The sequence below is a fragment of the Pararge aegeria genome, chromosome 27, assembly GCF_905163445.1.
Source record: "Pararge aegeria chromosome 27, ilParAegt1.1, whole genome shotgun sequence".
In the NCBI taxonomy this organism is placed as follows: domain Eukaryota; kingdom Metazoa; phylum Arthropoda; class Insecta; order Lepidoptera; family Nymphalidae; genus Pararge; species Pararge aegeria.
Genome location: NC_053206.1, coordinates 6,619,119 through 6,630,890, shown reverse-complemented (window position 1 = coordinate 6,630,890; position 11,772 = coordinate 6,619,119). Strand labels below are relative to the sequence as shown.

Genomic DNA, 11,772 nt, shown 5'->3' with positions numbered 1-11,772 from the left:
AGCGGGGACACCCCACCCATAATCTCATTAAGATAACAGACCGCAGAGTAATGACACATTTATGTAATTATCGTGATGAAATTTGACAATCGAGTTATTATATCTTATCGCGGGGGGCGAATTTAATGGTGTTGTGACACATTAACTGTATTGTTATCCGCGGATTACGGTTCATCAAACCTAATTATGCTAAAAGTATAGACAGCGAAAGAAAGATGGAGAGAGAAATAAATGCCACAGTTGGCAGATTATTTATCTCTCCATGACATGACATAGCATATATATACATGTAGTTTCCAAGTTTACAATAAATTATTGCTCTAACCAGGTTGCTCTTCTAATAATTTAAAATGACATTGTGAGATGGTGATAACAAAAAAAAAACCCCGGCTAAGTTTGTTGTGGGCTACTTCTTAGACCAGGACGCGTTTGGAACCCTCGTAGCTTTAGTTTTAAGTTTACGAATGTGGTTATCGCCATCATCTCACTACCGTGTAATTCTTATGTACCTACGCATCAAAAGTGCCACCTATGGGCCTACTTGAATAAAGTTCTTTGACTTTGACTTTACATTATATTAGGTTGGGGAAAAAGTTTCTTCGCATTTTTTAAGAAAATTCAAAACATTTTTTTATATAGTTTATTTACATTTAGTAGTGAAAACGCTTAAACCAAATTTGTGCTACTCTCACAGACGCTGCACTAATATATAATGCAACTAAATAAAGTAATCAAGTAGGTATAACCAATTACAAGTTTTCCCAGATAGAGTTAGTTTTTATTATTACATACAAAATTATAAACATAACCTAAAATAAACTATTTAAAAACTAAATAAAATCTAAAACGTCCTCGAAACCACCGCAGTGAGGCACAGTTCCCAAGAGCTGGCAGCATTGCCCCTTTGGATGGCCAAACTAATTCGTTGGCCAAGGTAACTGCCCGCTCTAGGATCACCGGTAGACTCGATAACCCTTCAAGATAGAGTTCATTCCAGTTTAACCCCTTCTCATTGTGGGAGGGGTGGGAAATGGGTTGATATGACGATGACAAATCTTTAACACAGGCGAAACTACATAGTCTCCAGCACCGACGCAATGTTGCCTGTTTATTGACGGCCGATTGGCGCAGTTTGCAGCGACCCTGCTTTCTGAGTCCAAGGCCGTGGGTTCGTTTCCCACAACTGGAAAATGTTTGTGTGATGAGCATGAATGTTTTTCAGTGTCTGGGTGTTTATATGAATATTTAGTCATCTTAGTACCCATAACACAAGCTACGCTTACTTTGGGGCTGGATGGCGATGTGTGTATCGTCGTAGTGTATTTATTTATTTATTTATTTTTTATTTATCGGTTTTTTACACTTCTGTGAGTGTGCTCAGGAACTTCACAATCTTGTTCCTCCTTCCCCGTTCTACCACAGAACAGCGAGATACCGTGAGCGGTGGCATCCTTATGTGGTTGATATTCCATCAACACGCGCGAAACGTTCTTTATCCACGTTTCTGATACGTGCCGCTAAGATGTGGAACGCCCTCCCGGCAACTGTGTTTCCTGCCACGTATAATTTGAGTACCTTCAAGGCTAGAGTGAATAGGCTATTTCTAGGCCATCGTGCTCCAGCCTAGACTTCATCATTGCTTTCTAACGGGCATGATTGTCGTCAAGCGCTGGCCTATCGTTAATAAAAAAAAAAAAAAAGATAAGTCGTCACACGTCTTCCTTTGATTACGACATGTCGAATGTCTAAAGAAAGCATAACCGAGTTGGAATTTTCTCTTGTCAGGTCTGGTGGGAGGCTTTGGCCGTTGCTAGTTACCGACCTACCAGCAAAGACGTGCCGCTAAGCGATTTAGTGTTCCGGTGCGATGTCGCGTAGAAATTTCTGAGAGATTTATAACTATACTAGCTGTTGCCCGCGACTTCGTCTGCGTTTGATTTTGTTTTTAAAGTATTCAGTATCGCTAAGCCTTAAATGAGTATAGTAGTATATATATAACATGTGACTGTCAATTAATTATAGACAAAAAGTTTGCAATAAAATAAAATTGCGACTTTACTTAAAGATCTAAGCTATCCTATCTCTTAAGTTGGACCAGACTGCTCACGGTGTGCCAATTTAATTTAAAATCGGTTCAGTAGTTTAGGAGTCCATCGCGGACAAACATCGTGACAGGAGATTTATATATATTAAGATATTTAGGTACCATACCTACGCCCTAACAAAAAAACGAATGTAAGTAAAAATAACTGTTTGGTACGTACTTAGTACCTACTTGCACACTCGATAAGTCAATTATTTACTGACGTAAACGTAGTACGTCGTTCCGGAAGTTGCTGCTTTTGGTTGAATCCCTCGACCAATCAGCGCGCGACATTCAGTGGGCGGAGTCTATCGCGAACCTTCCTCGCGATAATGCATTCCTATTTGACTGTACGATGACATACCTTTGCCTTTAAGAATAAAGAAAATAAAAGATTACTAACGCCTTATAGAGTTATATATGCTGTAGGTATTTATTATTTCTGCTTGGATCTCGTAGAGATACTTCAAGTATGAAAACAACTTTAGTAACGAAAATATAATTTAAACAGCCTATTTTTCTTACATGCCTTATAATGTAACTACACAATATTTTCCTTACTTTCAGTGCCCAAAGTTCATTTTAATATTATCAAGAAAATAAGAAAAGCAAACCTAGGTACTCACAAGAAAATTTTATTAATATTTTTTTTGGTTTTATTTATTTTATCGCACTATGTAAGTATTTCTATTTTTTTAAACCATCCAATACGATATTAAAGCTGTAACTGATCCTACGGAAAATTCAGTATTTCACAAATCCGTCATAAACCTGTGTTAATCCAGGGTAGATTTATTTCATTTTATTTATTAGCTTTTCAAGGGAATCAAACAGTACTTACTATTACACATAAAAGTAATGCCTTTACAAACAGTCAATTTGGTTGACTAGTGTCGGCGTGAAGGAGTTACAAACATACAGACTTTAGAATTCTTAATATTAGAATGACAGACAAAAATATTTTCTGTCTGTTCTGTCCCTGCTGTTTTCATTAGCAATGTTACTAAACTGCAGAATTGCAGTACCGGTTGAGTAAGGCGGCAGATTGGCGCAGTGGGCGATTCCTACAACTGGAAATGTTTGTGTGATGAACATTAATGTTTTTCATTATCCAGGTGTTTATATATATATTATAAGTATTCATCAGTTATCATAGTACCCACAAAACAAGATACGCTTACTTTTGGGCTAAATGGCGATGAGTGTACAGTCGTAATACATTTATTTATTATATTTTAGTATCGGTATAGCCTTCAGTAAGCCAAGATAACCCTCATTTACATCCCAATGCTCGACTGGTGTCATCTTATACTAAAGAGTTTTTAGTCAGTTGACCCACTACACAGCTCCAATGTAATATGGTGAGTTTTAATGTCTATTATCTCATTTATTTCTTTATTTTACTCTTCGTGCTTTAAACTAAGTATATGCCAAAAAGCAGGTTGCTTAGTTAATAATAATAAAAAATAAAATCTTCTATTTGGGAAAAAAAACAACGCAGCAATTAACATATAAAGTACGAGTTACACAAAAAAACTTGTCATTGACAACTTAAACTAAATATAAAAAAAAAGAAAGGATTAGGAAAAAAAAAAAAAGGATTAATACAAACAAACACACATTCGCATTTATAATTCGTAAGGATTGACGTACTAAGCAGACGGCCCACCTGAATCGCCTATAAAGAAAACACACAACTACGCAGGGCATGTAGGAAACTTCCTGCTAAATGCCGCCCTCTGTCCAGTGCAGGCGTGCACTTCATACATGCACAAAAGCATTGCATACCCTAAAATTGAAATATAGCCCGTATTAGAGGAGCGATTCCATTCTATGCGATTTTCCTGCTGTATGCATACCCTGGTAAGAAGACCAGTGCACGCCATCTGGCTCTGTCCATCAATCTAGAGTCGTAGGTGTTAAGCATCATGTACCCGTAGGGATCCGGACGAAGATTCATCGGTCCTGAACCATGTATAGCGCTTGCACCATGTGTGGTGAACATGGCGCTATCAACATATGCCAAGAAAAATCTGCGGCAAAGTGGGACAAATTAGAAGGTCTAAGGCACTCCAAGAAATTCTTGGGCGCAATTGGAGCTTGTTTTCCAAACAAGATCAGACTGACTAGGAGACAGGCAAAATACGCCATAGCGGCCATAACAGGACACTCTGGCACAGGGTCCATGCTGCTCAAAATGGGCATAATTGATGACCCTACATGTAGGGCCTGCAACGAGGACGTCGAGTCCATGGAGCATTTTCTTTGTGAATGCGACGGATTGACTGGAAAGCGGTTGGACCTCTTGGGAGTGGCCTATCCACAACCAGAGGATTACTTGGCCTCCAACCTAAAAGTTTCAATCAAACTCTTAGAGTGGATATTTGAAGCTATTTAGGGTGACGAGCTGACACAAGAAGTTCTGCTACTAATCGTCAATCACCTCAGTATCTCTTTCAAGAAATCAGGTACACTTTTTAAGATTCACCTGTCACTGTAACGTCAACACAGAAAAGGGTATGGGTTAAAATAAAACGAGTATAAAATTAAAAAATTACTTATTTCATTTAATAAAACTTTACTCATATTTTGTAAAACGTTCGGCCAACACTTATACATAGTTATATGGAAAGGCAACGATATAGCACGCGGGCGCAGCCGCCTCGATGGCCAACTTGCATTCATAACTGGAAATAAAGAAATGAACAATTGTTAAAAATTTGATGAAAAATTAGGCATTATGGCGTAGCGACCTTTGCCTTTGTGGCCGGTTTAAAAATTAGACATAGACTATAGAGTTCTTCCCGCCAATTTATAAAACGTCTTAAAATGCAATCGTCCTCTGTGTGTAGTTTTCGCGCCAATTTATAAAAATGTTTTAAAACTGCACTGATGGTAATAGCCTCTGTGCCTATTTAAAAAAGTGGACAAAGACTGAGTCTTCGCGTCAATTATTAATTATTGTTTTATCTACAGGAAAGGGACATAATTTTAGCCTTGTCCCACAATTTTACCAACATTTTTCCGAGCATGCAACTCGTACAAAGCGTTTTGCTTCCTCGTTCCTAATACACACCGCAAAGGTCTGGAATACCCTACCTGCTTCCGTCTATCCAGATACCTATAGGCTAGATGCTAGGCCGCATCATCACTTTTTTTCGGGTGTGATTACGGTCAAGCGCGAGTCTAATGATTAAAAAAAAAATGGGTGCAAGTAAGTCCAAAGAGTATCCAAACAATATAAGAGTAATATTAAACTGAGATAAACTCCTCCTTTTTCCTGGTAATGTGCTTTGGCCAGTGAATAAGTAAATTGTATGCCTAGTCAGTCTAAAATAGCCTTTATCGAGAATTGGGTAATTAAATGAAATGAATAACATGAATCAGACTCAACTACCAGCTATAAGCGCGTTCAAAAAAAAAAACGGGCATTTTATTACATTCATAACTACTGGTTCTTTAACCTGGGACTTCAGAGGCACTAAAATCAAGCAATTAAATATCACTTGCTCCATTAAGAAAACATTGTGAGGAAACCTACAATCACAAGTTCTCCATAACGTTATCAAAGGGAGCGTGAACCCTTCTCATTGTAGAAGGAGACCCAAGCCCTGTAGTGATCCCTGATAATGATGATTATGTTTGGAAGGTTTTGAAGGTTGTAAGTACCTTTAATATAAAATGATTACCCATTAATTGTTTTGTTAATCATTATTGACCAACCAAGCAGATTCCACATTCATGTTCTCTACCGTTAATATTATTTATTAGTTTATTTCACAGTAGCGAAATATGTATTCGTTTATTTATTTTATATTATATATACTATTTTTGTAATTATTAATGTCTATGTATATTTTTAGTACTTTGCACACTGCCAAAACAAGTCATATGAGTCAATTCATCCCAATGGTTGCATGGAAGAATTCACTATAAATGATGAGGCCACCTTTGTTGCACAAATCATAATAACTTGTACCTTTATTATTGTTTGTTTATTTCGATTTTGTTCTTGTATGCAATGAAGTATTTTTGATTGATTTATTGATTCATAATCTACCGCACTTGGCCAGTCAGGTGGACTTATGGCCCAAAACCTTTTTCGTTCTAAGAGGAGACCTATACCCCATGATCCATGTAGATAAAGGTATAGTCGTAAAAAAGTAATAGGCCCGTTTTGACATTTGTCATCGCGACGTAACTAGTTATGGAACCATAAGACTCGGTACTCGATACTCACGATAAATCAATTCAAGTTTGTCAAATCAGTACTTGATTGATATGATTATGTATTGTAAAGTGTTCGTTCGTTCAAAGTATTCCTTTAACTTCACAACCAATTCGCGTGACTGACTGATTATACCTCCACTTTTCAACATGTTGAAACAGAGTTCGTAGTATATAATAACAAACACAAAATCGAGTAAAATTACTATGTTTAAATCAATGTCCAAAGTAGAAGAGCCAAAGTTAACGTAATAGTAAACAATATATATCAAACTTAAACGAGCGCACAGTCAACTTTACAAGATGGGGAACTAAAAAAACTACGCAGTGCGCGCGGGGACGCTTCAGTCATGTGCCACTTGGTCAGATACATCAACTCAGACTCATTATTTAGAACCCAGTGTCGTCAATTCAAAATTTTATTTGCGGCTTTGCAGTAAAGATTACTTACTACACAATATTTAATTTCGATATTCAGTAAAAAAAATGGTTACAACTCTAGAATATAAAAAAAAGACTGAGAACGTAACTGTTTTTGAAACGTTTCGCAACAATTATAAATTGCATGCTATTATAAAGTAAGAGCAAAAAGAATACTCGCGATATATTCTTTCATATTATTTAACGTCCCAAAAAAATTTACGTATTTTTTAAAACACTGTATGTAATTTATTTTTAGTTTATTGTTTCTTTCAGTTTTGTTCCAAGTTACATTCTATGGTCTTGCACAAATGTCAAAACGGGCCTATTAAATTTTGACGACTATAGTTTAAACGCTAAGTTTAAATATAAATAAAAATGAAAATAAATAAAATTGATAATAAATAAAAATTTTAAATAAATAAAAATATAGTAAAAACTCTCACCTCACTCAACAGCAGATGCATCCAGACTAACATTAACATAACTGGCCCCCATGTTTTCCCTGTGGCGCGCGGAAACCACGTGACGCTTAGCATTCTCCCCCTCTTCTAGATCAGCATCACAAACCCCGCATTTCAACACTCCGAACTGGTAATAATCATATTTATTCCTCGCCAACATATTAACATTGTGCTTCATCTCTAAGTAAAACCTGAACACGTTCTCAGCGGAAGGTTTGTAGTCGAAATGCTCCGCGTAAACCAAGTGGGCGAGCAAAGCTCTTATGGAATTAAAAACACTATCGCAAGGAACACATTTGAATGTAGCACCATCGTTGTGAAGCACGTAATTCCCTTTCATATAAACGCTTATCACATCACCTTTGTTAGCCTTCGTTTTGCTTTCGACAATCGAATTCTGATGGTTTATATTTGTGAGAACATGTTTGACAGCTTCGGCGATTTCCGGGAATGATTCCTCGCATATTACGCATTTTATCTCATCGGAAATCGTAATCTTGCTGGATTCCAAAAGCTTGGTATCTGTGTCCGGGTATAAAGCAGTGCGGATCAGTTTGGACACGCTCTCAATGTGCTGTGGACTGTCGAAGTGATCAACGATCGCCGCGAAAGATGGCAAAGCGATGTAGCTGGGGCACAAAGAGCACACGTAGAAGTTTCCGAAGCTGGCGAAGTATTCGGCTGGGCGACAGTAGTTTTTGTATAGAAGAGACAGTTTGTGAGGTGCAGCGTTCCTCAAATGCTTCTTCTGGCGTATGTGGTTGAACAAAACTTGTCTGGGGCCCTTCAAGGTCATATCGCAACACGAGCAGTAATTCGCTATCTTACTGGAAGGACGAACGAAGTTTTCTATGACAACGTGATCGCGACTATTTAAAGGCTTGCCAACGCTTGCTAAAAACCTGGCCCAATCTAAGCTTTTGGGACCCCATTCATCAGGTACTAGGCCATCAGGATTGTTAGCCTTCATTTTACGGTACAGTTTATCGGATAACCGCCCGAGATGGTTTTCGTCAAGTATATGCATAATTATATTGTCGCTTGACTCGATAAAGCTCTTGCATAAATTGCAGTCTATCCCATTTCTCTCAGTTATACCATGGTTTAGTAGGAATTTATGGTTCATTTCCTTAATTTTCTGCATTGGAGATGCCTCTTCGGTGAAGGGAATGTGCTTATCCGATTGCAGGATACAGGAGAGGTTGTGTATATGCGATTCGCTGAACACGTGATTCAGAACACTGTCATAACGAAATCTCAAGGTGTAGTATTCACAAGACATGCAGAAAAACGCCAGTTTCCCAGTACGATCGTCAACTAAGGTAAGTAGCTTGTGATTGGTCAGCAATTTAACAATCAAATTCTCAATCGGTCCATAATATCTAAATTTCTTCACTTGGCTTTTAATAGGTCTGTCCACAGATTGCTCGCTTTCGTCGTTTTCGAAATTCTTGTTGGCGTCAACCGAAAAGTTTTGGTTCACGTTGTCTTTTATGCTCATTATTATTGGTGCGACAGAGCTGGTTAAAGCAGAGAAATCAACTGCGGAAATCTCTTGGCATAGCTTATGGTAAGACTGCTGGTAGAAGCGTATCGCTGCGTCAATGCTCGCCTCGGAGTTATCAGGCAAATGCTTTATCAAACACGTTTCTAGTTTCCCAATGAACATTTTATCAAGCTTCTCCATAGGTCTCACGAGCTGGATGATTTGGTCCAGATTTCCGGCGCTCTCGCCACTTTCCATTGCCGAGAGGCGTCTGGACATCTTCGGGAGAACCACGGGCTCCGCTACATCAATACTAACGCGTTTTAACTTGGGCATATGCACTTCTAAGCTGAAATGTTTCTGCAGAGACTCCATTAGTGGTTCCTCGTCATTCAACTCGATTTCGACGTTACAATCCGTGCAGATGTGCACTTGTTTTGCATTCTCGGAAGTAAGTAACTCACTCTTCAGAAGCTCGGGCACTTCGCTCACTGGCAGACTGTTGAAGCGTTGTCTTTGAAGGTTGGATTTCTTCTCCGTTGTAAAAATGAACTCCACTTCGACAAGCTCGCGTTGCTGCAGGAAAATCTTCCGGTGGGTATCGTCTAAATTCTTCATGTAGCGCAGAACGACTTTGTTCTGCTGCGTTATGGGGTGGTTCATCACATAGCGGAAATGGTTAGCTAGCCGCTTAACTTCGTCCAGCTTTCTGAACGACAAAACCGACAGTTCAGCAACCCCTCGACATATTTCCTCCATACCATCTGATTCCTTTGTTTCAGACATTATTGGAGATTTTGTTTAAAAATAAAATGTATAAAATAATATTTATATACAGTGATTCTTGTAGTCTTATTTCAAAGAAAGGACCTATCTCGGTGGTTTGACCGAGAATAACAGTCGCCTCACGACACAACTTCAGTATGTGACGTAGAATTTATGACGTCACAACTACAGTATGTGTGACGTTGAATTTATGACGTTGCACAACTAGTTTATGACTTGTTGATGTGGATGTCTAAAAATTTATGATGGATGGATGCCCGTACGGTGGTTTCCAAAAATGTGCGTTTTCAAAACTTGTCCGGAAGAGGTTGAATTTTCGAAAAAAATTTTAGGAGCTAAAAATTACTTTTGATCTGAAGACTATCACCGCATGTCAAGATCTGAAATCAAAGAAAAATTTTACATTAGTGGATAGTTTTATTTATGTACTGTCGCTTTGGTCTGCAAATGCCTATTTTGGTCCAGTGATGATCAAGTTCAACGGCAAATCGGAATCAAAAAGGCTGGTTTTAATTATCGGGGTGGGGAAAAACTTTATTGGATTCTGTAAAAAAAACTCTAAGTACCAGCTTCGATGCAGGAGGCACAGGGATGGAAACAGCCACTGTCCCTGTCAATAACATAAAAGGTTGTACTTGGAGCATTGTTGCGGGTTCATGCTTAAAAGTGTCTCGATTGGAGAAAGGAGACTTTTGCCCAGAAGTGGTCAATAATAAACTGAGGATATTATAAGAAAGTTTCAACTTGCTACCTTTTAAAGCTGAAACTGTTTATCCCTGATAGTACAGACAAACAGATCTACAGCTTAAAAATAGGTAAGGTTTAACATCATGTGAGTTGGGAACCCTAAAAAAGATAAACCAAGATACTAATTATAATCCTGACTTTAATTAATTACGCAAATATCATTATAGGTTAATGACCTATGATAATGAATAACAAGTAATGAAAATACATAACAACATTACAACGTTACATTTGCTTAAGTTTCCTTGTTCAACATCAATGGGAAGTGAAAGAGTGGTGAGCACTTTTTCTGATCTCCCATCGTTACATAGTAATAGCATATTGATTTAAATTGTTAAACTTTAGTTAATTTATATGACATAGCAATCCCTGTTCCTGTAGAAAGGAATGAAAAGTATATAAAACAAAATTTAAAGAAATGCAGTATTGCAGTGGCTAGTACCGTACCATAGACATGATTAATATAATTGTTGAAAAAGAAGAAGAAAAAAATAGACTGTATTTTGCGGGACAAATAAAACAAGAAGCTGGGCTCTGGACTCCCATAAAGGTAAAAAGAAAGGGTCATAGATAAAGATGGTTGGGAAAAGCAAGACTCTTAAGTAAAAGAAGAATGAGTATTGCATAATATTAAAGATAAAAAATTAAATCTAGTTCCAGAATGAGATGAAAGTAATGTATCTTGCGACTCTTAACCAAATAAATATTCATTTACACCAAGGTGCATATTCAATGACTTTCCAGCACAGCGGGGAACGGTGTGATCTAATATAAGTGGGACAAATTGCCCATTACAACTTAGGTATTTATAAATTCAGAATTTTCTGTTGCAAGTCTTTGGCTGTGGCTAGTTACACGTAAACCAACAAAAACGTGCCGCCAAACGTAGTTTTAATTTAAAAAACTCGGACTAGCTCACTAACATCTTAGAGTATATCTTCACTTACGTACATATATACATATTCAGTCAAGGACTTACTTGTAAAAGAATAAAAGAAACAATATATCAATATCATTCAGAAATACATCCAAAAATTTAAGGATCAATTATTAAAGAAACTTTTCTTCACTTCATATTTGTGTTTAATAAATTTATAAATCGTTCATTACAACCTTGATAACAATTCGAATCATCTAGTACGAAAACCGAGTAAACAAGTCATATATATTTTATTAGGTATATGATAACCATCTAATGTATTAACTAAAAGTAAGAAAGTTTTCTCCTGTACGGATATTAAATGAAGGTATCGTAAATATTTCAATAGCTTCATCGTGAAATATGTATAATTAATAACGCAATTTAAAAAAAAATACGTGGTATTTATTGAGTTTGATGACAAAAGAATACATTGAAAAGTTAGGTTATAATGATGATGCACTTTAATAAATAAATGATGTATCATGTTATTTTTGTACCAAGATTGTTGGTAACTTAATTTATATGGATAATTATTACCTGTAGATCCTGATTTTGTGCATGGCAGGTAAAAACCGCCTATATATTTTGTACGGGCCCTCGGTGACAGTCCTGTGATGACATGATAGAAGATGCTATA

At 37.2% G+C, this 11,772-nt stretch overlaps 1 protein-coding gene across 1 annotated transcript; it reads right to left on the bottom strand.

Annotated features, from left to right (window-relative positions):
• Positions 1–4,626: 4,626 nt before the first annotated feature.
• Positions 4,627–11,772, bottom strand: LOC120635668. Its single transcript, XM_039906755.1, has 3 exons — positions 11,673–11,772; positions 7,177–9,846; positions 4,627–4,770 (listed from the first exon to the last, which is right to left on the bottom strand). The coding sequence occupies exon 2, from the start codon at positions 9,464–9,466 to the stop codon at positions 7,178–7,180; it is 2,289 nt and encodes a 762-aa protein (XP_039762689.1). The 5' UTR covers positions 9,467–9,846; positions 11,673–11,772; the 3' UTR covers positions 4,627–4,770; position 7,177.

What these genes read in the sequence shown, in the direction of transcription:
- LOC120635668 (XM_039906755.1), bottom strand. Translation starts at nt 9,466, where the DNA reads ATGTCTGAAACAAAGGAATCAGATGGTATGGAGGAAATATGTCGAGGG.